Source organism: Enhydra lutris, unplaced genomic scaffold, assembly GCF_002288905.1.
Source record: "Enhydra lutris kenyoni isolate GAN:26980312 unplaced genomic scaffold, ASM228890v2 scaffoldscaffold14, whole genome shotgun sequence".
Classification (NCBI taxonomy): Eukaryota; Metazoa; Chordata; class Mammalia; order Carnivora; family Mustelidae; genus Enhydra; species Enhydra lutris.
In genome coordinates this window covers 8,037,243-8,061,534 of record NW_019154098.1, presented here as the reverse complement: position 1 = coordinate 8,061,534, position 24,292 = coordinate 8,037,243, and the positions used below count along the sequence as shown (strand labels likewise).

At 48.3% G+C, this 24,292-nt stretch overlaps 1 protein-coding gene across 1 annotated transcript in view; it reads right to left on the bottom strand.

The window, feature by feature from the left end:
- The window catches only part of LOC111146566 (zinc finger and AT-hook domain containing), a 181,424-nt gene that overhangs the window by 41,229 nt on the left and 115,903 nt on the right, over positions 1 to 24,292 (bottom strand). Inside the window, exon 12 of the mRNA XM_022502158.1 lies at positions 3,557 to 3,695. Coding sequence (XP_022357866.1) covers positions 3,557 to 3,695 — 139 coding nt within the window. The remainder of the gene's footprint in view (positions 1 to 3,556; positions 3,696 to 24,292) is intronic.

The window sequence follows — 24,292 nt, the reverse complement described above, 5'->3', positions numbered from 1 at the left end:
ATAGGAACACGGGAATAAACAGAATAGTAAATTCGAGCCATTTATGAAGTGCTACGTATTGGGCACAGGCTGGGACCTTGGAGAATAAGACTGAATGTCTGCTGCCACTGCTGGGAGGGTATGAGCCTCTCCTCTGCAGAGATGAGGAACACCAAGGTTCAGAGAAGTTAAGTAAGTCACCCAGGGCCAGAGGGATCAGACACCCCGGCTCCAGGCCCACCTGACCCCATCCCTGCACTCATGCTAATAATCTGGAGGGACCTGACGGGCCGCTCTGAGGTCACTGGAGAATGAGCGGCCTGCTAAGTGCCATCTCTGATCTGCTGTGAGCTTCGGGAGTGAGCTAACAGTGTGAGAAGCTTGGCGCCAAAGTATCCTGTGCCTGTCACCCCATGATCGAGGGGACCGGCTCGTGAGCTGGCTTCCTGAGGCACATCTCAGGAGGAAAAATGGGCAGGCCCACAGCAGCAATACAAGGTGAAAACGTGCGTTTGTGTGAGAAAACGCCTCCGGTCCGTATTAATGAACAAGGGATGGGCTAAGAAAACAAGTTAAGAGATTGTCTGACCTGCCTTCCAATGATCAGAAGTACATCAAATAAAAGCAAGGAATAAAGCACGGACCCAGCATTCAGGAGACGTTTAATGACCAGAAAGCCCAGATTCTCGAGAATGGGTGCATCCTGAAGGGGCCCAAGGGATACCTCGCTGGCATTGTCACCCCTATGCCCTGAGGGCCAGAAGTGCACTGGAGTTGGCTTCAACAGCTCCCAGGCCAGCTGCGCACGCCTCTTCCCAGTTCGTGACATCACACTGGTAGCTTAAGATGGGCCACAGTCGAGATCCCTCCACCACAGAGACTGGCAAACTCCCTGCTTGTGGGGGGTGAACACTGACAGGACACTGCTGGTGGATGCCCGAGCATCCGCCGTTCCAGGGGGCTTCAGAAGCCCATGGAAAATAACCCAGACTCATGGAGAGCACCAGGGTACCATGCCCCAGAAACCTACAAGGAACAGAAACACCTTGGCCTTTTAGGCCCCCTTCCCTACCTCTTGCACAACACTGTGCACTGACATCCTTCCCAAACCCCTGAGCACTGTGCACGGGAGAAGCTCTGTCCACAGCTGATAGCTCCGCCTGTATCCCAGTGTGACACTGCTGAAATCAGGTGACGGACAAGGACCCCGCACGCACTGTGGGAAAGCCGTAACATCATTCCGAGAAAAAACTGCATTCTGTTCACGGTTTGTTACTGTTATTCTAACATATATTCTTCTGTATCAAAACAAGAAATTACAAAGTCCCATGAACCTACCTTTTGATGAAAAGAAGAGAAACACAAAACCAGGTGGTGTGGGGCGGGGAATCACTTGCAACTAATCAAAAGAAAAGGAAGAACTCCAGTGGTTCCCGAGGATTCCTTCTCCCAGACAGGGGAACGGGGACAGCTCCGTGCTCTGGAGACTCCTGCGCTGTGTTCCTGCTCAACCAGCTCTCTGATTTCGGAGACCAGCCTCCCACCACAAAACAATGGCACAATCAACGTCTCTTACGAGTTAAGACACACACATGTCGTTGTTTCCTTCCTCACTATGTCTCCCGCAGAGAGCACTGGAAATGCGTATGTATGTGTATACACACGCGCGCGCGCACACACACACACACACACGCACGCACACGCGCGTGAAAGAAGACCAAACACACCCCTGCTCAAGATGAAAATTAAAGCCAGACCCTGTCAGGGAAGGCCAAGAGACGACCGTCTGAGGAAGCTAACTGAAAACGGAGGTTAGGCAACAGTCTGGCACTGCAAGGCAATGATGAAAGTTTGGAGGCAGAGAGCGGTGATAGGATCATCAATCAGAGCCCGGCGCCTGTCCCAACAGCCACAGTAAAGGTCTATTTCCTGCCAATCCGCCCCGACAGTGTGAAGGAAATGTTAGAAGGAACGTCATAGCCTGCTTCTCTAGCAATCTACGGTGACTCGAAGGCAACTGGTTCTCTCCTCTGTGACTTCCAGGATGGGGTCATCAAAAATGATGCAATGGCTCTAGAGATCTTAGATGTTTTCAGGAGGGGTTAAAAAAAAAAGAGAGAGAAAGAATGAAAACACACTGAGTGCCACTCAGGTGTTCTCTCCTCTGACCCCGTCCACCGTCACACAAGGTGGCCCCTATCAGCTCCATTCTCAGGTGAAGGCCCGGAGCTGGGGAGGCCAGGTAACTGGCCCAAAAGCACAGCTTAGGGAGGAGGGCAGAGAGAAGAGCCAGGGCTCCCCATGATACCAGCTTGGTCTCCAGCTCCAGGAAACAGTCACTGAAACACAAGGCACACATTCCCCATTAGCCCCAATGAGTGGCTCTAAAATTATCCCAATGCCGTTAATGTTTGATACCATTATCTATTTCCAAACATCAGCCCTGTCACCAGAAGGGCTGAAGGATTCAGTCAATTCATTTGTTTTATATGGAGATGCATTTCATGGCGAGCCCAGCGAGCGGAGCCTGCAGCAGCTGGAGCGTTAACCGCCCCACAGCCATGTTCACTGCGGGGCGGATTTCTAAAATGGTCCTTGGTTTCTAAGAGTCATGGGACTCAGGAAGTAGTAAAAATTGCTGTACTGTACGCGGCCATCATTTTCTTAGTTGAATTAGTGAAGCGCGGATATAAATACGACGGCAGTTCCCTGTGTGGTAACAGCACATGAGCTAAACCTTCTCAAATGGGAATATGTGATCATTTACTGAAAGAGGCAGAGAAAAAAAATCGCCCATACTTTTCAAAAATAGTAGCAGTTTTCATTCATTCTCCTTTCTGTTTCTCTATTTTCTTTTTTTTTCTTGAGAGAGCGAGAAAAGGGGGAGGAGGGAGACTCTTACGCAAGCCCCACCTTCAGTGTGGAGCCCGATGCGGGGCTCCGTCTTGGGACCCCAAGATCATGAACTGAGCTAGAAGCAAGAGTCGGACCTCAAACAACAGAGCCACCCAGGCGCCCCTCATCTGTTCTCTTCAGTTTAGATGTTCTAAATGGTTTATCCTTTTCAGGATGAGTAAGTAATCTGAGCACAGATAAATACTTCCGGATCATCCAAAGAACCTCACCTACAGATATGTTTGTCGTGGCTTTATTCATAACTGCAATAAAGGAAAAGTCTGGAAACCCTCCAGTGTCCAACAGGAGCGCGGCCAACTAAATGGGGTCCTGCCACTGGATGCTGGATCCCAGAAAGCCTTTGGGAGTTATAATGAGTGAGACCACGTGTCAAAAGAAAACAAAATGTTCACTTTACCCATGAACTTTCATTTCCAAAAAGGTCCACAGAGACAAAAAACAGAAGGCAATACTGAACGTTGTGGGGCGGGTAGTAAAATCTGTGCGTAAGTCATGACCTCTTTCATTTCAGATTTCCAGCGAGGCAAGAAGGAATGCTGATACACAGCAGAGGGGTGCGGGGTGGAGCACAGCCGTGACCATGGAGAATGAACCAAACACGCCCAGGCATCGGGACGGAGCTGTAAGATGCCCCAGCCCGGCCAGGGGGCACGCTGCCTACCTTGCTGGATGAGTGCGTCGGCCGCCAACTCCCCGGTGCCCACGTTGGCGTACTCCTCGTTGGGGTGCTTCCTGTTGTAGTGTCGCTTCAGAGAGCCGGATATGTTACAGGAGTAGTGGCAGTGGGCACAGCGGAAAGGCTGCAGGGACAAAGAGGACGGTTTAGAGAAGGGAAGCCCCAGGGGAGATCGAGCCCCAAGGAAGAAGAGGCATAACTCATCCCAATGTCCTCCTCCACTACTCCCCCACCCCAGTGTGTCTGACATCCCCAAAGCCTGTGATGCGCAGGTTGCCCCTGGGGATAGGCTCGGGGCACGGGGGGCCAGGGATGATGCTCAGGATGCTGAGTTCTCCGTCCATGAGGACCACACAAGGCATCCCCAGAGCAAGAAGGGTCTCTGCTCAGTTTGGTTGCTTTCAGTTCTTGTCTTATTTTGGCCTTAGTTCTTGATCAAGAAAAAAATAATGAAAGAAAGAATACAGTAATCTATCATTTTTCTTTTTTTGTTGTTGTTGTTCAAGTGAATGTCTTTCAAAGTAGCTCCCCTCACAATTAATTCCCCGATGTACTTGCTTCTTTAACTAAGTCATTTCCCCCACAGCATGTACCTGCAAGCACGCGCGTATACACATGCTTCCACCCACAGCTGTCCACCGTTAGGGAAATTCACCTGGTCAGTCCACTTCCAACCCCCTGCCCCCGCGCAGGGCAAGCGCTTTCAAGAAAGGTAAGGATGCAATGGGTCATGCAGCCTTGCTGCCACCTTGCATTGCTTTGGGGGGCTCAGAATGAGTGGTGGGGAGAAAAGGGATGGCTGCTCAGGCCCCTTGGGGGACCCAGTGGGACCTGGCCATCAGATGAGTGATGGATGGACATCTGGACGTCCCACGCCCTGACTCCCAGTGAAGAGCGTTATCAGTATCCCTCTGAGCCACATGCTCTCCGACCGTCCAGCAGACTGCTACATGAATCCAAGGTGTGCATCCGAGGCCTATCTGGGAACACAAGCAGCTTGGCCGCCCGCAGGAGTAGGAGAGAAGGAGCAGTCCACGGCGGTCCCAGCTCTCAATACAGGGGATTGGGGTGGGACGATGAGAAATGCTGGCTTTCTCCAAGGTTCTGTCCTTGGGTCTGTTTTTCTCCTGCTATGGTTCCAATGATCGTTTCGCCAGCTTGATATATATCCAGCGGTGATCTCTCCCAAACCACAAATAGGAATTTTCCACCATCTTCCAGGTATCTCTACAGGGAAGCTCTCTAGGCCCCTCCAAATAAACACACACAATTCCCGACTCACTTTCTGCCAAATCAGCTCATCGCTCGGAGGCAGAAACCTGAGCACCATCCTACACTTTTCCTTTTACTATTCAGCTAATTATAGAGTCTTGTCCACGCTTCCTCAGAAACCGCTCCAGAATTCACCCTGCTCCTCAGTCTGTCACAGCAGCACAGAAAAAAGCTCCATCCCAGCCTATGAAGGAAATGCCGTTACTCCCCTGAGGGCCGTTCTCAGAGAGAAAGACGCCAGGAAGTCAACGCAGGGACAAAGCCTGAGATGCTCCCTGGGGACGCCGCCGTCCACAAGGCCACTCTCTGCTCACGGGATGCTCTGCGCCACACTCCACGCGCTACACTGGGCCCCTGGGCTCTGCGCCACACTCCACGTGCTACACTGGGCCACACTCCACGTGCTACACTAGCCCACAAGGATTGATTAAACAAAAGGACCTGGGACAAAGGCAAAAATTAACCAGGCTCTCTCATCTACCTACCGAGCAGAGAACAAGATGTCTAAAACCCCAGGATGTGATTATTTGCAAAGTTAAAATAGAAGCTAGAACACTCCGAAGTGCCTTTATCTCCTAAATAGGCAAATATTATGAAATTATTTTTGGAACACTGGCATTTACACAGAATCAGAAAGAACAAAGAAAATGCTCTAATGCCAGCACTGAGTGGCCAGCCGGCCTAAGAGGCAGGAAGGGGCAACCACAGTGAGACCTGGTCCTACAGACTTAACTCCAAGCTCCAGAGACACCTTCACCCTTCCTGGGGCCATGCAGATCAGCTGCCTTGAGAAAGTCACTGGATTTTGGGCCCCAGGCCCAGCCTGTGACCCTCCCAAGGAACCTGGGCACAGAGGGATGCATCCAGTCGGCCTGAGGCTGGAGGCTGCCCCACCCCCCACAGCGTCTTGTAAATGTTGACTATTATGATCCTGTGGTTCATATTATAGCATAACATGATAGGGAAAAAATCAGAAAAGTAACCGTGAAAAGCAAACACTCCCAACAAGAGAAGCCATCTCCCCAGGATTTACAAAGAATAATAAAGTGTAGATGGTTACGTTTTTGCCTGCAGAGGCCAGGGTGCCCGGGGCGAGGACTCTGAAATCCCACAGCTTCCCTCCTGGGGACGGCACGACCAGGGATGCCGGGCCAAGAGCAGGCCGAAGGGAAGCTCCCTGAAAGTAGGAAACGGGCCATCAAACACAGCAGGGGCCAAACCACAGAAGGAGCAAGATGCAGTTTTAGAAAACATTCCGAGCACAAGGATGGTCAGGGGGTAGCAGGGGCTCCTGACACGGGCCCTCTCCAAGAGCTAAAACCACCACAGTCCCCAAACACCGACCAAGGCTGAGCGAGGACCAATCGCAAACCAAAGCTGCTGCTGGGACAGCTGGGTCCACCTCCTCGCAGCACAACTGGCCACCATCCACTATCCCCGAAGCCTCAGGCACAGACCTGAACTTCTGGCTTCTAGGTTTCCTCCTCAGAGATTGGGGCGGGGAAAATACTGATGGCACGTGACTATTGGGGGCCCACAGAGGTTACACAGATGGTGAGCAAGTGTTCAGAAAGTCCGCTCTGTCCTCACAACCACCGACACGCAGTGACACTATGTATTCGAGCTCACCACTCTGTGGGCTTTTCCCGCCCAGTATTCTCCCAGGAAAAGAGCCCCAGAAAGCCAGACTCACCCGCCTGCATCCCCACGCTCTGCTGGGTGCATGCTTCCCTGACACTGTACACAACATGTAGTCCACGGTCATGGTCCGAAGCCACTGTTCCTGTGAGGTCTCCCCTCTCCCTGCCCGGGCGCCCCTTACAGGTTTTGACTGGTTTGCTTTTTATGGCATTTATTACCTTCTAATATAACATGCAATTTACTTATTGTGCTTATGGTCTACTCCCTCCATGAGAATACAAACACCAGGAGGGCACAATTTCTTTTGATCACTGTTACTTGCAGAGACCAAGCTCAGGATTGCTTAAAATGAGCTGACCCGAGAACACTCCCTCGGGACCAGCACTTTATGGCAGAGGCTGCCAGCTCCCAGATCCCCACAGGCCTGAGAGAATTCGGAAGGAACGATCAAAGAGTGAGCAGAGGGCATGACTAGGGCTATGTATACGTCGTTCACTTGTCTTCATGTTTCCGTTTTTCAGGATTTCTAGAAGAGAATGTATGTTTTAAGTAATCAGAAACATGCAAGGGTTAAGATAAAAACCAAACCAAACCAAACAAAACTGACCCCAGCCCTGAGCTTGACTTCTGCCCAAGAGCACCTCATGAGAAGGAGAGCGCCTTCATAGGGGCTCAGTGTCCTCGGCTCAAGGCCTGAGTCTGGAGACTTTGTCTCCTGCCAAATCCCGAAGCCACTGGGATGGCCAGATGGCCCACACTGGTCTCCCAAGCCTCCTTGCTGACCTGTCTGCATTTCCTTCCCGAGAAAGATCATTTAAAGGTGTACACCAGACAGACCTTGTCATGTCTCTGCTCAAACTGCCCAGTGGCTTTCTCCTGCACTTAAAAGAGCCCATGCCACCCCCCTGCTGGGGCCTCGGCTCCTCTGACCACAACCCTGGCCTTGCTCGGCCTGCATCACTAGGCCCCAACAGCACGGACCCCTTTCTCAGTCTGCCCTCTGGACAGAAAAGCCCACCGGCAGACCGTCCCAGGGCGGCACAGCCATGGACCAAATTCAAGTCCCTGATGGGTCTATTACTGGGACAAGTGTCCGCATCAACGGCCCCAGGGCCCTCCAGGTCTCCTGAGAGGGCACAGAGCCACCGAGGACCTCACCTGCCACCTCACTTCAACAGAGTCGGCTGCCCCAACCTTTCCATTCCTCCGGCTTCCTCTCCTGCTGTCAGGATCCTCCTCCTTCCTTAACAACGCTCCCACCCTGCCCTCCTCTACTTGGGCAACCTCCAGCACAACTTCTGGGACTGAGGTGGGTCCCCCTACAGGTGTTTTATGAGGCGTCCATTTCTGCTATCTTCCATAGTCCTCCTTCTACCCAAGTGTCTTGGGACAGGCTCTGTCCCCTCTCAACAACCTTGGAAAGAACCGACCGACCTAACACTGCCTGAGCCAGAACAAGCGGAGACGTGACTGTCTTAGTGTGGCAGGTCCTACAACGTGTGTGTGCAAACCAGGCTTTCCTGAACGAGCAGACCGATCCACTTGTATTTGGTGCTGACCCACTCATTCTTTTTTTTTTTTTTTTTAGGATTTTACTTATTTATTTGTCAGAGAGAGAAAATGAGAGAACGCACAAGCAGGGGGAGCAGCTGACAGAGGGAAAAGCAGGCTCCCTGTGGGGCTTGATCCCAGGACCCTGGGGTCATGATGTGAGCCAAAGACAGACGCTTAACCGACTGAGCCCCCCAGGTGCCCCGATCCTCTCATTCTGAGCACATTCTGAGCACAGCCTCAAATCCTAGATCCCCAAAGCGTGAGCCACAGGATGATACAAAAGAATAGACATCCCCTCTCCAGCGTCCCCTTTGCTCTGGAAGAAGACAACTGTGCTAGGCTTCATAGATTTCAGCCAAATTTGATGAGTTCAACATTTCCTTAATTCCCAAGTGAGCAAAGATGCCCATGCATTGTCCTGTAGGTCATAAAAAGGGAAATGTTCACCAGAGAAGCTCCTATTTCTTCTTCAGAAGTGTTAGCTCACAGGCTACTCCCGGCCCCCCGCCCTGTTTACCTCTGAAACCTTCTCTAGGTCCCAGGAAGATGGGCGTCTCCCTCTCCTCCACCATCCACCCCCACCACCCCAGCACCTGGTAAAACCCAGGGCTCTGATCTTGCTCCCGCGTGACTGTCACCGGCACGGCCACATCCCCACAAGCTGTGGCCCTTTGAGAGCAGAATCTGCACTGGACATGCTTGTCGGCGCATCCCTGGAGCCAGAGCAGGGCCCAGCACGGTGGGCCCTGACTACACTCGCGCAGCTAAATGAGAAAGAAAATCACCTTTCTCTTTGTTAGTGATTCATGTAAGGTCAGTCCAGCAAACCATCCCAACAACAACAGAAACTAAAAATCTGGGTAAGACTTTTTTCAAACGACATTAAATTTAAGAACATGGTTTAAAAAGATTTGAGAGAGAGGGCACATGTGGGGAGAAGGGGCAGAGAGAGAGAGAATCTCAAGCAGACTCTGCGCTGAGAGCAGAGCTCGACATGGGCTCTATCTCAGGACTCCGGGATCATGACCCTGAGATCACGCCCAGGGCAAAACCAGGAGTCAGACGCTTAGCCACCCAGGCGGCCCTTGAACTTAAGAACATTAACAGGCATTTTGAGGGTGGGACGGGGCGGGGCTGGCACAGTTGGAGAAGCATGCACCTCTTGCTCCTGGGGTTACTGAGCTATAGCCCCATGCTGGGGGTAGAGATTACTTAAGTAAATCAAAACCTTTAAAAAATAAATAATAATAAATACATTAATTAATTAAAGACGTTATAAAAAGTGGGGAAAGCCACAGAACAAGTGATTGCATTCACAACATGTGACCCAAAAAATACCCACACCCAAAATACAGGCGACCCCTTAACAACGGGGGGCCAAAGCACCAACCCCACACAGCCGGAAGCCCACCCACAACTTCTGACTCCCCGAAAGCTTAACTAGGATCAGGCTCTGCTGACTGGAAGGCTTACTGGTTCCACAGAGTTGAGCAGCACATGCTGTGTCTAAGTACACTATCCTGCATTCTTAGAGTAAAGCAAGCCTGAGAAAAGAAAATGTTACTTAAAATCACAAGGAAAACACATTCGCAGTACTGTATTTATGGAAAAGATTCTGCATGTAAGTGGACTGTGCAGTTCAAATTCATGTTGTTCAAGAGTCAACTGTATGTCAGAAGTGCCTGGGTGGTGGCTCAGTGGGTTACGCATCTGCCTTCGGCTCAGGTCATGATCTCAGGGTCCTGGGATCGAGTCCCGTGTCCGGGTCCCTGTTCAGTGGGGAGTTTGCTTGTCCCTCTGCTTCTACCCCTCCCCCTGTTCATGCTCTTTCTCGCTCTCACTCACTCTCTCTCAAATAAATAAAATACTAAAAAAAAAAAAAAAGTCAACTGTATATAAAGGATTCCTGAAAACAAATTAGAACACGACCACTCAATAGAAAAATGGAAAAGTATTTGAATGGTCCACCAAAAAAAGAGAGAGAGAAAGAAAGAAAGAAATTAAGAAAAGAAGAGAAAGGAATCCAAAGGAACAAAAAATAGATGGAAAGGGCCTCCACCTCATTAACGATCATGAAAACGAAACAAAACCATGTAGGAAGGCAACGCATGCGCACAGGGCCACACGGCAGGGGACCGTTCGCACAGTGGAGTGTGATGCCACAGAACAGCGAGGGAGAGCTACAGGCAAGAATTCCGAGCAGTCTTGCCAACATGATGTTTAGCAAAGAAGCCAAGTTCCAAACAAACACGCAGAACAACATACATCCCACACACAGATCCACAGACAGCTGTAACATCAAGTTCAAGGGCGTACCGTGCTACGTTACTTGTTTAGGGACACACGCACGGGTGGTAAAAGCACAGAGAAAACAGAGTAACTGTCAGAGAAGGCAGGCTAGTGGTCGCCTCTGGGAGACAGGTGGGGTGCGCTCAGGCAGGCCCCGTGGAGGGAGGGACCTGACTACAGGTAACGGTCCCTTCTGAGCAGTGGCACGCGTATGTTCACGTCACTGTTCACGTCACTATTGTAATACTGTGCAGTATTCTGGACGTACGTTGCATCTCAGGATAGGAAATGTAAACATAACAGATGATTAAATGGGTAAATATGTGACATAAAAACCCCTCTTCACATGCTTTTTGATGGTTATAGAAACCGGACAGTGCCGAGGTCACACAGCACCCAACAAGCGGGAGCCGTACGTCATACGGTCGACAGTAAGGACGACATTCACCCCCTGCCACAGAAGGCGGGATTTTCAGGTTTACAGTCTCTCGTCCGCGTGAGGACAGTGACCCCAGAACTGGGCCAGTGTTCGGACACCCCGACCATGACCGAAAATGTCCAGCAAGAAGCCTGCTGTGGAGTGTCTCACCGGAGACCCGATGACAGGCCGGAGGAAATACTAAGTGTAACTCCAGCACTGCCAGCCTTAAATCAAGTGACGCGGGGGAGAGACAGGATTGCACACAAGCCTCCCGGGGGCTTCGGTGCCAGGACACCTAGGAGATCTACGGCAGCCCTTGTGCCGCAGAGAAAACCCGACAGGAAGATGGAGTCGCTTTCATTAATGACCAAGGTGGCCACTGACTCCCCAGAATGCAAACCAGCACCTGGCCACCCCGAGCAGCATGCAGCCAGGGCTCCGGGATCCCTGCTCCACCTGGGACATAAAGAACCTTCCACCCAATCAGAGCCTGGACGGCATCTGCCAACGGAGGTCTCCCAAGCCGCTTGGGAGGACGCAGCACTCATCTTCCAGATGGGGACGCAGAGGCCCCGGGAGGCTAAGTGGCTTGCAGAAGGACACAGACCCAGTCACCAGCCAAGCCCAGGGTGTGAGCGAAGGTCCATCTGAGCCCGAAGCGCACGCGCCAGCCGCTCTCCTGGGCAGTGGGCGCACTGCCCGCAGGCCCGTGGCAGACAGGCACCCCTTCTGGGCCATCCGTCTCCCTGTTGATAAACTGGGCGGACCGTTTCTGCAACTTTTCCTCGTACATTTTCAGTTTTGCAAATGGCTTTGTTGCCAATCACAGGATCAACAAGAAGGCACTGCTGTCACGGTTGTATTTCCAGCACAGACGAGCTCTGGTGGCCCAAACCACTCCCCTTGTCGTCCCCTGGCCTCCCCAAAATTCCTGCCTCGGGGACCTGGCCCTGCACAGCCCCCGTGTGGACGGCCCTCGGTAGAGCCTGCTACCTGCTGCTCCCCGCAGAACTCTGCGTTAGGCCCAGTCAACAACACGCCTACTGAAGAACCCTTCTGCCTGCATTTCCACAGATTTGCAGAGAACACACTGGAGAAAGGTCACCCGCACTCCCTCCAACAGGAGCCTCCACGGAGACAGCTCTTGAACACAACACAATGACGAAGCAAGGTTGTCGGCATCGACTTTTGAAAACAATATGCTCACCGCTACAACACCTGCTCTTCATTGAGATGACCCCCGATGGGCTGACGGAGGCTGCACATCTCCCAGGGCCCACCTCCCAGCAGGGGGTCTACAGCATCCTCTGCCCTGGGAACCCCACTTGGTTGCCCTAGGACTGAGCGTCTCTCCTCTAAAAGCAATGACACGTGTTTGGGCTCTCTCTAACCTCACTGCCCCGCGCACAGAGCAGAGACCCCAGCTGGGCCGCCCCATGATAGGAGAGCTGTTGAACCCATATCTTTGCGGCCACAAGCCTCGCGGGAGCTCGGAGCCCCAGCTCTACCTAGCTGTCTCCCGTGACGCATCTGTCCCACTGACGTTCTGTAGCATTTACTCATTTACTCATCGGGTCACTCCACAAATATTTATTACGTGCTGCCTCCGCGCTGGGAAGAGAACACAAACTAAACCCAGCGCGTCACGGAGCTCGCATTCTCGCTCACAGACATGTCACACATAACCCACCAGCTCCAGCGTCGGGGAAAAAATCAAAGCCTGTGAACCGAGCCAGGGGGAGGTGAGAGACCTGCCCAGCCCCTGGGAGAGGAGCGGCGGGAGGAGCAGGAGCAGGTGTGAAGCCGGGCGAGGGGTGGTGTGCAGAGCCCTGCGTGCGGCGGGGAGCGTGCAGAGGACAGGGGCACAGGGAGCCTCGCGCCCGGCGGGGCGGCCACACGGAGCCAGGTAAGAGGTCTAAGCGGTCACTCTGAGGCCGCTCAGGAGCCATGGGAGGGACAGCTGTTCGCAGGGTTCGTGAACCATTTTTTTCTACTTTTGGATTCTCTGATAACCAGTATTTACCAAGTTGTTTCACAAAACCTAAGTGCTGGGAGGCCCACTGGGGAAAGCAGAGGAGGGGCTTCTGGAGCCTAACACGTCTGCGGATCCCTGCCTGCCGTATCCCTCCGCACGACGCCTACAGCATCCAAGGAACTCGCGTTCCCAGGGGCACACGCTGGAAAACCGAGCCTCCGCCCTCCACCCCCCAGGGGCGTCAGTGTCACCTCCCAGGCCGACCACGAGCTCCAGGAGTTCAGGCGCCACGGCTTACATCCTTCCATCTCTGCCGGGCTGCCTGCTGCAACCCACAGCAGTACTGGGCGCGACAGACTCACGAACCGGAACGAGCAAAAACAAAACCTCCAGCACGCTGGCTGCCGCCTTCGACTCCCTGCTCGGTGGTGAACGTGCCCACGAGAAACTTTTCCACTCAGAGACGTTTCATCACATGGAATCTCTCAACTGCCAAGTCCCATTACCCACACGGGGTCATCCAGCAAAGCCAGCGGCCCTTCCGGAACGTTCTGGATGAGGACATGGGCTGGGAGATCAAGTGTTCCCCCCCCAGCCTGCTCTCTGAGAATCATTTTCAGCAGGGCCCCGAGCAGACCCTCCCCCTGCAGCACGAGAAATACAGCATGGGTCCAGCGCCAAAGGCTGCACCTGCGTGCCGAGACCGGGACATGAGCCACTCAGAAGGAAAAAGATTCATATGCGCGCTCATAAGGGACCAGGCCTGTAAAGACTGCAAGACACATGGCAAGGCTCATAAGGGAAATTCCCGAAGACCATCTGCATCTGGAACACTCACCCCGTCATGTCCTTCTCCAGCCAAGCTCAGCAGTGAGCACAGACCACGGGTGCAGATTGGGAAACTGCCCCGAAGTGACAGCCACACAAAAGTGTAATGGTGCACGGTCACAGGGGACAGACAAGAGGGATAAGAGGCAGAGAGACATGCACCAGAAAGGAAAGGCACGCACCGCAAGGAGCAGCGGGACCAAGCATGTTCCCGACAGTCAGCCTTCAGAGAGGTCTGTGGCCGGGATTTCAAAGCGATGCTATCGGTGTGAGTGAGAGTATCAGTACCCCGCCCCCATCCCACCAGCGACGCACCATCCAGGCCAACCGGGTGCCCCACACTGTGGTCTGCAGTGTGAACCGCCAGGCAAGGCCACCCTCCACCACCTGTACGTGGTGGGGGAGGGGGGGTGTCCTGTGATTTGTTTCCGGCCGCATCTCTCCAGGATTTATGAGCCTTGGTGCACGAGGTTGAGACTTCGTTCTGGGCTCAGCCACAGCAGGGACAAAACCCAGCCCGGGGTTAGGGAGCCAAAGAGGAAAGCCAGGTCTTCACATCAGTTAAGCGCAAAGCCATCTCTGTTCTACAATAAGGCCAGAGATAAATTAAACAATTTAAAAGAATAAATGTTTTTAAACTGTGGGGTACCACAAGTTCAAGAACAGCGCAAGTGGAGGCAATTACCTCATCACAATAAAAAACAGTAAATCAATCCACACTAATTGCTTTTCCTGCCAGAGCTTGGAAGACTCTTCAGCGTTCTCCAATTATTGATTTGTTTGTAATCACTTGTGCTGTCAAAAATGCAATATTTCCAAAGAATATACCGCTCACTATTAGACGGGATTTAATTTAACATAGGACAATCCAATTTCCATTTTTTTTCCTGGAAGTACTTTAAAATGTCTAAAACACAAGGAAGCTGAAGATGGCATCACGGGATTTTAGCAGATACGTTAGCTCCAACAATTTAATGAACGGCTGACCACCTCCCACCCGCAGTGACGCTTCTTCCTCCACACACACACACACACACACACACACACGAAAGAAAACACGAAACCAAAAGGAAAAAAAAAAGCAGTATAATCTCAGATTCTTCTCTTTCATGCAAAATAAGAACAAAAAAGCAAAACAACCACCACCCACAGAAACCCTACACTTTACTCCTTTCCCTCTGTGCCCCATGGTTCAGGAGGAAATGTTCCTCCTGCTAAGTTCATGCACGGACAGCTTAAGGACTTTCCTTGAGTTTTGATAGCTACACACGTTAACTGCAAGCTTAATCAAAGCAGTGCAGGGAAGTGGGGGGAGGGCAAGGAGGCAAAAATGTCCCTCTTCTTGGGATAACAACAAGAAGGGCCAGAGTCCTGGGCGGAGAGCAGCTTTGTCTACCAAGAGACAGGGATCAAAATCCCAGCTCCACCACTCACTGACTGCATTATTCCTGAGTGTGTAACTTAGCTGGAGGCAGGCCTCAGTTTCCGCATCTGTGAAATGGGAATATTAATACCTACATTATAGAGGTCTGTGAGGGCAAAAAAAAAGAAAAAGAAGCATACCTCAAATACCGACTGTAATGCCCAACACATGATGATTACAAAAGGGACCAGTCCACCTGCCTTCTCTACTCTGGCACTAGATATTTAAACATTCAACCTCCTGCTGGAACTTCCTGATGGAAAGATGAAACCATCTCCTGAGTAACAGGAGAAGTGACAGTAGAAATAAAGCCACGATGCCTCCCGCCATGCCAGATGACTCAGCTTTCTGAGGGACACTCAGAATTTCAGGCTGAGGACGGATCAGGATGGTTTATAAATGTGTGGTTCTAAACATTCTGCCCGTTTGAGATCATTTCCCCGCTTGTACTCTCCTGCTCACAAAGTTTAGCCTGGAAACCAGGAGTAAATTACTTACACAGCCACATCCTGACTGACCTCATCCAAACACCAGCTTTGGCCAAGTTAGCATCTAAGCCCCTTATGGGCTCTATGAGCTCACCCACCTGGTGTTTTCTGCACCTATCACTCGTTTCTGCTTCATATGGACACACGAGGAACATCTTTGGGCTCCACTGCACTATCAGGAATGTGACAAGAGAGGACACTTAACTCCCTCTGGTTTATGGCTATCAGTCACCCAGAGAACTTTCTGGTTGCTATAGGTTTTTCAAAGCTATTAGGTTTTACATGATAGGATAATAGTCTATTAACTCAATTAAAACATGGCTTTTACAAAATGATGGAATTGGAATAATTAGCTGTTCTTCTGGGTTCTCAGAGCATTTGGTACACAACCTTCTTGTAGCAGTTCATACACTTATTGCTACTTTTTATGCACACAGGTATCTGCCCAGATTCCTGAGGCTGACAGACAAGATGCCTGGCTTCATCCTGACATCCCCTGACCCTGGCAGAGTGCTTGGCCCACAGTGGGTACGCAGAAAAGGGGTATTAAAGGAATAAGTAAACATTTCAGGTTTTGCATCAAAAATTCAAATGCAATTTAGTGCCTCTTATACCTACCCTGTCTCTTAAAATTCTGTATGTTAAATTGTGGTATGATACACTCCAGATGAAATACCTAGGAAAAGCTCATCAATGATAATGAAATCAACTACTGAAATCTTCCTTATTTCTCACCAGTTTTGTGAAGATACCTCAGTTATGCAAATTTTAATTTGACAACAAACAAGATGTTCCTTAGGCTTCCTAATACAAATATTTTAGTATTCATTTTAGATACAGATCAAATATAAATTAAATTTAATAGTGTCTTTTTAAGATTATGGTCTGGCTGGTTCCTCTTTAAAAAATATCCTTCTATACATCTAAAAATTTTATGGCCACAAGAGAGAAGGCCGGCCCTCACCTTCCGAAAGCCAGGCAGAGGAACGATCATGGCCATTTGTCAAACGCAGGCCTTGTTTCAGGAATGAAGAAGTCTAAAGAAGGAGGGTCTGCGGTAAGTTGCACTGAATAGTTTCCAAAATGCACAGATTCTGAAAACTGCTGATTTTAGACTGTTTTTTTTTTTTTTTTTGCAGACTTGGCAAATTCATGCACCAAATTTCTGACCTGCTTTAAAGAAGTCAGGAATCTCGTGGTGCACTTGGAGCCTCGCAAAGCAAAGACCCAAAGTGCAAGCTCCCTCCAGCTCTGGGGCCAGTGACCTGTCTCAGTGTAAACGCAAAATACAAGTGGGAAGTAGAGCCAAGGAGAGAAGGATGTGGGCAAGTGCGGGGCTGGCCCTGTGTTCAGGGAAGTCAGACTCTGTGATACTGTGGACGGGTCCAGCGGCTCTGGGCAGCACCATTCAGAAGAGACACCCCTCTGTCAGAAGAAGGCAAGTGCACGAGTAGCTCTACTTGGGAAGAGGTTCTGTGTTGAGTGATGTATTTCTGTGGTCAAGCAGGACGTAAAGGAGTGCATCAAATCCGTGGAATTAGGTGACTGTGTCTCCATGAGCAAACAGAATAGGTCAGAGGCACCAAGAATCTCGAACAAAGGAATGACAGAGAGGACAACACCATGCAGATACGACAATCCTGAGATGAAAAGAGAGAGGAAGAAACTAGGAGTCTGGGTGGAACGAACATTTGAGAACAGTGTGTCGAGCCCTCCAGTAAGCACCTACGTACTGCTCACAACCTGTAAGTGACAAGATGTGCCGCTCAATCACCATGTCACAGAGGTTAGGTGTCTTGCCCAAGGCCATACACAGAAGTAAGTGGCAAGGCTGGATTCCAAGACCGTCTGACCACGAAGCCATGACATATAAAGTCAACATAGAAGAGCCGTCAGGGGCTTACACCGAAGCCGCATGCTGTTATTTCTCCCGCCGACACACTGTGCCAAGGGTCTGTGAAGCCCGAGGTCTTCCCGCCCCAACTCATGAGCCGCTGAATGGAGAACACCCTCACCCGAGAGCTGGCAGAGCTCACGGTGACTTTGGCTCCCCCCAGATTACTCATGACAGCAGCCATCTGCCGCCTCAAGCACCCTCCTTGCTCCTTACTTCCAGACAAATTTGTGCCTGTCCAGAGTGGGTAGGGGAGGGAGTCAAGAGAACATGCACGGGGCACCCACTTTGTGCAGGCGTCCCGTTAGGCCTTGTCAAATCCACAGCGGGGCGTTTCTGTTTCCAGTGAGGGTGCAGGAAATCACGAGGGACTGTTGCTCCCACACAAACAACAGGACACATCTTTATTTAAATCCACCAGACTGCTAAGGACACAAAGAAGCTGAAGTGAACCAAATTCTAGATGCGAGTAAGCACTGCCCAAGAGGAAAGAGACCCGTGGCTGCTCTCATCCCTGGCGCTGTGAGACGGGGAACGGCATCAGGTACGAGGAGGCAGGGCTGGGGGCTGGGCCAGGAGAGGAGAGAGAGATCCATTCCAGCCCTCGGGGCCCTGGGACTTCACTGCACACAAGGCAGCAACAGCAAGGATTCCTGGCCCAGAGCGAGCAAGGGAAGAGGAAGTCCTCTGCCACAAAGACCGTGACCAAGAGCAGAGGCTCTCCTGAGGCGGGGCTGGGCAGAGAGGGGAGAGAGCTTCCCCAAGGAGTGGAAAGCTGGAGAGAAAAAGGATCGTGCCAACAACTCGAGAAGCTGGCCGCCGGCCTAGAGGCTGATAGAAAGCATGCACGGTTTAGAAAGGCAGCAGCTGTGCTGTGAAAGAGAAAGCGAGTTCTGGAGTCTCACCGTGCTCAGATGCCCAGCCTTGTTGCAAGGAAAGTCCTGATCCTGTTCTCAAAACATCTGAAGACAGTGGAGAACCCGTTCTGGAGCTGCAACAGAGCCCGGATTCAGCTCGACTCCAGAGGAGCTTCTGGGGGATCCAAGGCCACCCCCAGGTTCGATGATAGTCTGGGAGGGCTCACAGGACTCACGATACAGTCAAACTCACAGCTACAGTTCCTTATAGCGTAAGAATGAAAAGCAAAACTCACCAAGGGAAGACGCATACGGGGCCAAGTCCAGGGGAAACCAGGCATAAGTTTCCAAGAATCCTCTCCCAGTGGGGTTCCACAGGGCAGCTTAATTCCCCAGGAATAAGCTGTAACGACACCTGTGAAATGGTACCAGCCTGGGAAGTTCACTGGAAGCTCAGTGCCAGGGTTTTACTGGACTAATCACAAAAGCATAGATCGATGCTCCAGACTCTTAGAAGCAAGCAGATATCCGGCACACTCCGTGCTGTCTAGACAGTTTAGGCACCGTTAACTCCTCTTAGCAATGACAGTTGTGGGAAGTCCTCTCATGTCCAAGGTCCCAAATGCCAGCCAAGAGGAAAGCTTTCAAGGACATCTTTACAGGACACAGTCAGGCCTGCCTGTTAGGTATCTCCGGACAGTCCCCCACACTACTGGCCTGATATGAAAAGAGGTACTTACTTTTCCCATGGCCAATTACTAGTTAGCTCAGTCTCTACTGTTCTTTCATATATATTATCTAGCATTTAGTAAAAAATTATGAGACATCCAAAGAAACAAGAAAATGAGCTCCCAAATCAAGAAAAAATAAATAGGAAGTGATATACAGATAGTGCAGACACTGAAATTATTAGATATAAACATTTAAATAGTGATGAAAAATGTGTTAAAGGCTCTAATGAAAACTATGTGTGACCAGATGATAAATTTTAGCAGAGAGATAAAAACTGTAAGAACCAAAAGAAAATGCTAGAAATTAAAAAAAGCATCAGAAATGAATAATTCACCTGAGCATTGAAACAGCAGATGTGATGTTAGGAGTAGGATAAGTTATCTTGGAAAAAGATCAATAGAAGTCATATAAATTAAAACACAAAGAGAAAGAAGAATTAGAGAGAGAGAGAGAGAGAGATAACCTGAATGCTGTGAGATACCGAACAGTTTAATATATGACACAGTATTGTCCTGGAGGAGAAGGAGAAAACATATGGAGAAAAAGTAATATTCAAGAGATAATGGCTGAGAAGACACTGGTCCAGAACTGATGGAAAGGCGTCAACCCACAAGACCTACAAGCTCAGCAAACTCCAAGCAGGGCAAACACGAGGAAGCCATACCTAAGCTTACTGATGGTAATGAAAACCAAAGAAAACAAACAAACAAAAAAGATGAAAACCAAAGAAAGAGAGAAAAAGCTTAAAACCACACAGAGGAAAAGGAGCATTACACACAGGGAGAAATGGTAAGGATTAGAAATAACAAAGTATAAAACATTACAGAACAATGTCGTTAGAGTGAGGTCCCCCTAGAAATCCAGTCATCAAAAGTAAAGTAAATTTACACAAAGTAAAGAATTTCCAAACAGACAAAAGCTGAGACAATTTAACTCCAGCAAACCAGCATATAACAAATGCTAGGAGGAAAATTTATCAGGTGGAAACCTAGGCCTGAAAGGAAAAAATAAAGAATACCAGAAAGGCTGAATACATAGGCAAATATAAGACCTTTCAAAAATATCTTTAAATATATATTATATATATATATATATATATATGTATATGTATATACATATATATAAATAAATATATAAAATACATATGTAATACATAATATTAAAATGTCTTATTACATTTTGATATATATGTTTAAATATTGACTGTATAAAGCAAAAAAATTATAAACTTTGCATTGAGTTTATAACAAATGGAAGTTATACACAGGACTACAAGAGCACCAAGGGTAGAAGAGAAATAATATGAATTACAGCATTTCATGGTTCTTACACTGTTCATGAAATAGTTTATCTGGAGGTAGCTAGAATGTGTTATAATACAGATGCATAGTATAACATGTACAACAATAACTAAAAAGAAAATGAAAATAAATCAAGATAGTACTTTTCAAATGAGACATATCAAAATTACATTAAATGTAAATGGACTAAAAGCACTCCAATTAAACGGCAGTAATTTTCAGACTGGCTGTGCACACACAAGCATAAACAAGATCCAGCTATATGCTATTTAACAGGAACACACTATAAATATAAAGACTCAGGACGTTTCCTTCAGAGTTCAAAACCCAGTGTGGTGGCTGACAGATTATGGTCCATGGACCTGCTGAATCAGAACCACAGGAGAATGTATGGGAGTCAAGGATGCCTGATGACCTTTAGGCTCAATGAAATCACAAAAGCATCTCCTGGGTTTGGGAATCCATTACCTCCACATTTGTTAAGATCTCAAGGTGGCTCTGAAGTTGAGTAAGAACTGATCAGGTGGGGGAGGCCAGAACTGCTCCCATCAACAAAACAGGAAGCCTGAGATCCTCCAAGCACCTCCCCCTTAGGGTGGCCAGTACAGGGCTGATGATCCAAGTCTGCCCCAAGCTGTGAGGACATATTCCTTCTGGTCTCCACCCTCAAATCAACCCCTCCTTCTGAAATAATGACATCATTGTTCCCATTTTCCAAATAAGGAGGCAGTGGCCCAAAAAGGCAAAGATAAAAATCCTCAGAGGTCACCTAGTTTTTTAGTGGCATCAAGAGTTTGATCCTTATCTCCCCAACTCCAAAACCATAAATAACAACAACAAAAGTAAAATAACTTCAACATCTAAAGACATATGTAGAAAAAATCAGAGAGGGAGACAAACCATATGAGACTACTGACTCCAGGAAACAAACTGAAGTTGTGGAAAGGGAGGTGGGTGCGGGGATGGGTAATCGGGAGATGGGCATTAGGGAGGGAATATGATGTGATGAGCACTGGGTGTTATATGCAACTAATGAATCGTTTAACATTATATCAAAAACTAATGCTGTACTATACACTGGCTAATTGAATTTAAATTTAAAAAGAAAAAATAAAGACATATGTGAAGAAAAGATAGTATCTAGAAAATATTTAGAATGAGTGCCTTGCAAACATAAATTTAAGTCCACTAAAAAGAAAATAAACCATGATCACTTTCTTAAGAAACGAGTCAGTTTTAAAGATTGGGGAGGGAAAAAGAACCAAAAATTTTTGATCATCTACCACATACCATACCCACTACTCATACAAATGGTATTGTTTTGAGTATCTCTAACACCAGACAAAGATACTACAATCAGCAAAAACAATAAAATTGCATAAAGAGGTTAAATTAAACAGACTACAGGGGCGCCTGGGTGGCTCAGTGGGTTAAGCCGCTGCCTTCGGCTCAGGTCATGATCCCAGGGTCCTGGGATCGAGTCCCGCATCGGGCTCGCTGCTCAGCGGGAAGCCTGCTTCCCTTCCTCTCTCTCTGCCTGCCTCTCTGCCTACTTGTGATCTCTCTCTGTCAAATAAATAATAAATAAAAAAAAAATCTTTAAATAAAAATAAATAAATTAATTAATTAAACAGACTACAAATGGCACAGTCAGGGTCTGAACCTAAGTCTATCTGGTTCTAAATTCCATGTTCTTCTGCAAGACCTCATTGGTCTCAGAGATTTTCAAGTGCAAAACAGAATTCCAATGGACTTCAAAGGGCAATTTGTCACTACTTTCCCAGGACTATATCAGAGATGATGAACAAGTTTACACCCTGCTTTGACATTGGGTAGTATCTAAAATATCATTTTTTATTTAGTTTTGCTTTTTACTTAAATTTACTGAACAGGCAAAAACATTCAGTTCATCCAGTTCAAAACTTAATGGGAAAAGTCTCACTCCAAGCCCTGGCCTCCTATCTACCCAGTCCCAGGCCTCGCTGACCAACCATTCAGTTTATTTATTTTGTGCATTATGCTTCAAGAGGCTTTAAAGCAGACATAAATAAACACAAATATACCTTTGCCCTTTCCTACCTCAGAGGCAGTGTACTTGACTGTTTTAAATCTTGCTTTTTCTACTTCATTTTATATATATATATATATATATATATATATATATATATATATAATACCTTTCCAAAGAAGTAAGTATAGGTCTTCCTTACCCCTTTTTGTAGCTGTACAGTGTACTGGTGTTTGGATGCCCCCCTGGTTTATTTAAGCCTTACTTTATCCACAAACAGTTCCATTGTTTCCAATGAATAACACTGCAAAGTCCTTATTTCGGACATCAGCAAGTGCATCCGTAAGATTGCTTCTTACAAGAGGCAGGCTGAGGCAAACAGCAGGTGCACCTGCAAGTGGGGCAGGTTCTCCAACTGCCCCCGCCCCCGCCAGGGCCTGGGACCATTTATCTCCCAACAGCCAGGTACAGAACGGTCTCACACGCCTTACCAACAGACTGTACTATCAAGCTTGTGAGTATTAACTAACTGATAAGCAAAAAATGGTATTACTGCATGCTTTCCCTTTATTTTGTTTTTAAATTATCAGTGAGGTGAGGCACCTTATCATATCCCCAACAGCTGTTCCCTTTACCTATTTTTCAATTCGGATGCAGAGAGCAAATTATTTTTAATAGGAGATATTCATGAAAATCAAGCAAATGTTAAAAAACTGGTAGCATAGGAATTCCAGCTGCTCAATCTGTATTTTCCTTCTTGATTTTGAAAAATACTACTTTAAAGTACCATTCTCTGGCTTTGATATCTAACAAGTACAGTGCAAGAAATCTAGACTAGTTCCTAGAAGGAATGGGTGAGTCAATCAGGACAGCACGCAAGCTAGGAAGGGAAGCTGAGTGACCCCAAATTAGCTCAAACAGTGGATCTGTGGAACCATTTCCTTCCTCCCCTCCACCTTCTCTCTCTCTCTCTCTATCAGTACCTTCCCACCCCAACCTGAATGACTTTCACGACAGGAAAGAAAATAGCAAGGTTCTGTTTTTCAGAATCAGTAATTACAATCCAGTTTCACAGGCTGTATGAACCCCAGTGAAATAAGCATGCAGCCCTCACAATTAGTATGCAGTGATGCCTCCGGGCTAGCAAAAACAAGTGTCCCCTTTCTATAAGCATCCTTGTAAATAAAAAGATAAAACTTCATTTAAAAATAAAGTTATCCAAGACAATAAAGAGATAAGCTGCAGACTGGGAGAAAATATTTGCAAACACGTATCTGATAAAGGAGCGTTAATCCAAAATATAAAAAGAACTTGTAAAACTCAACAAATTGAGAAAATGAATAACCCAAGTTTTTAAAAAAAGAGCAAAAAGCCTGAACAGACACATCACTAACGAAGATAAACAGATGATGAGCAGGCACTTGAAAGATGCTCCACAGCCTGTCATCAGGGACATACAAATTAAGGCAGGGATGAGTATCACTTCACACCTATTAGAATGACCCGAATCCAGAACACTGACGACACCAAATGCTGGTGACGATGCGGAGCACAGGGAACACTCACACACTGCTGGTGGGGACGCAGAATGGTGTAGCCACTGTGGAAGACAGAGTGGCAGGTTCCTACAGAGCTAAACACACTCCTACCATACACTCCAGCAATCGCACTCCTTAGCATTTACCTAAAGGAGCTGGGAACTTAGGTCGGGACAAAAATCTGCACACAGTGTTTAAGCAGCTTCATTCATAACTGCCAAAACTTTAGAAGCAACCAAGATGTCCTTCAGTAGGTGAATGGATAAACTGTGGCACATCCAGATAATAGAATATTATACAGCACTAAAAAAAAATGCACCATCGAGTCATGAAAAGACACGGAGGAACCTTAAATGTCTATTACTAAGTGAAAGAATCTGAAAAGGACAAATGCTGTTATGATTCCAACTCTAGGACATTCTGAAAAGGCAAAGCTATGGAGACAGGAGGAGGATCAGTGGTTGCCAGGGGAGACGGGGGGTCAGGAGAGGAAGGGATGA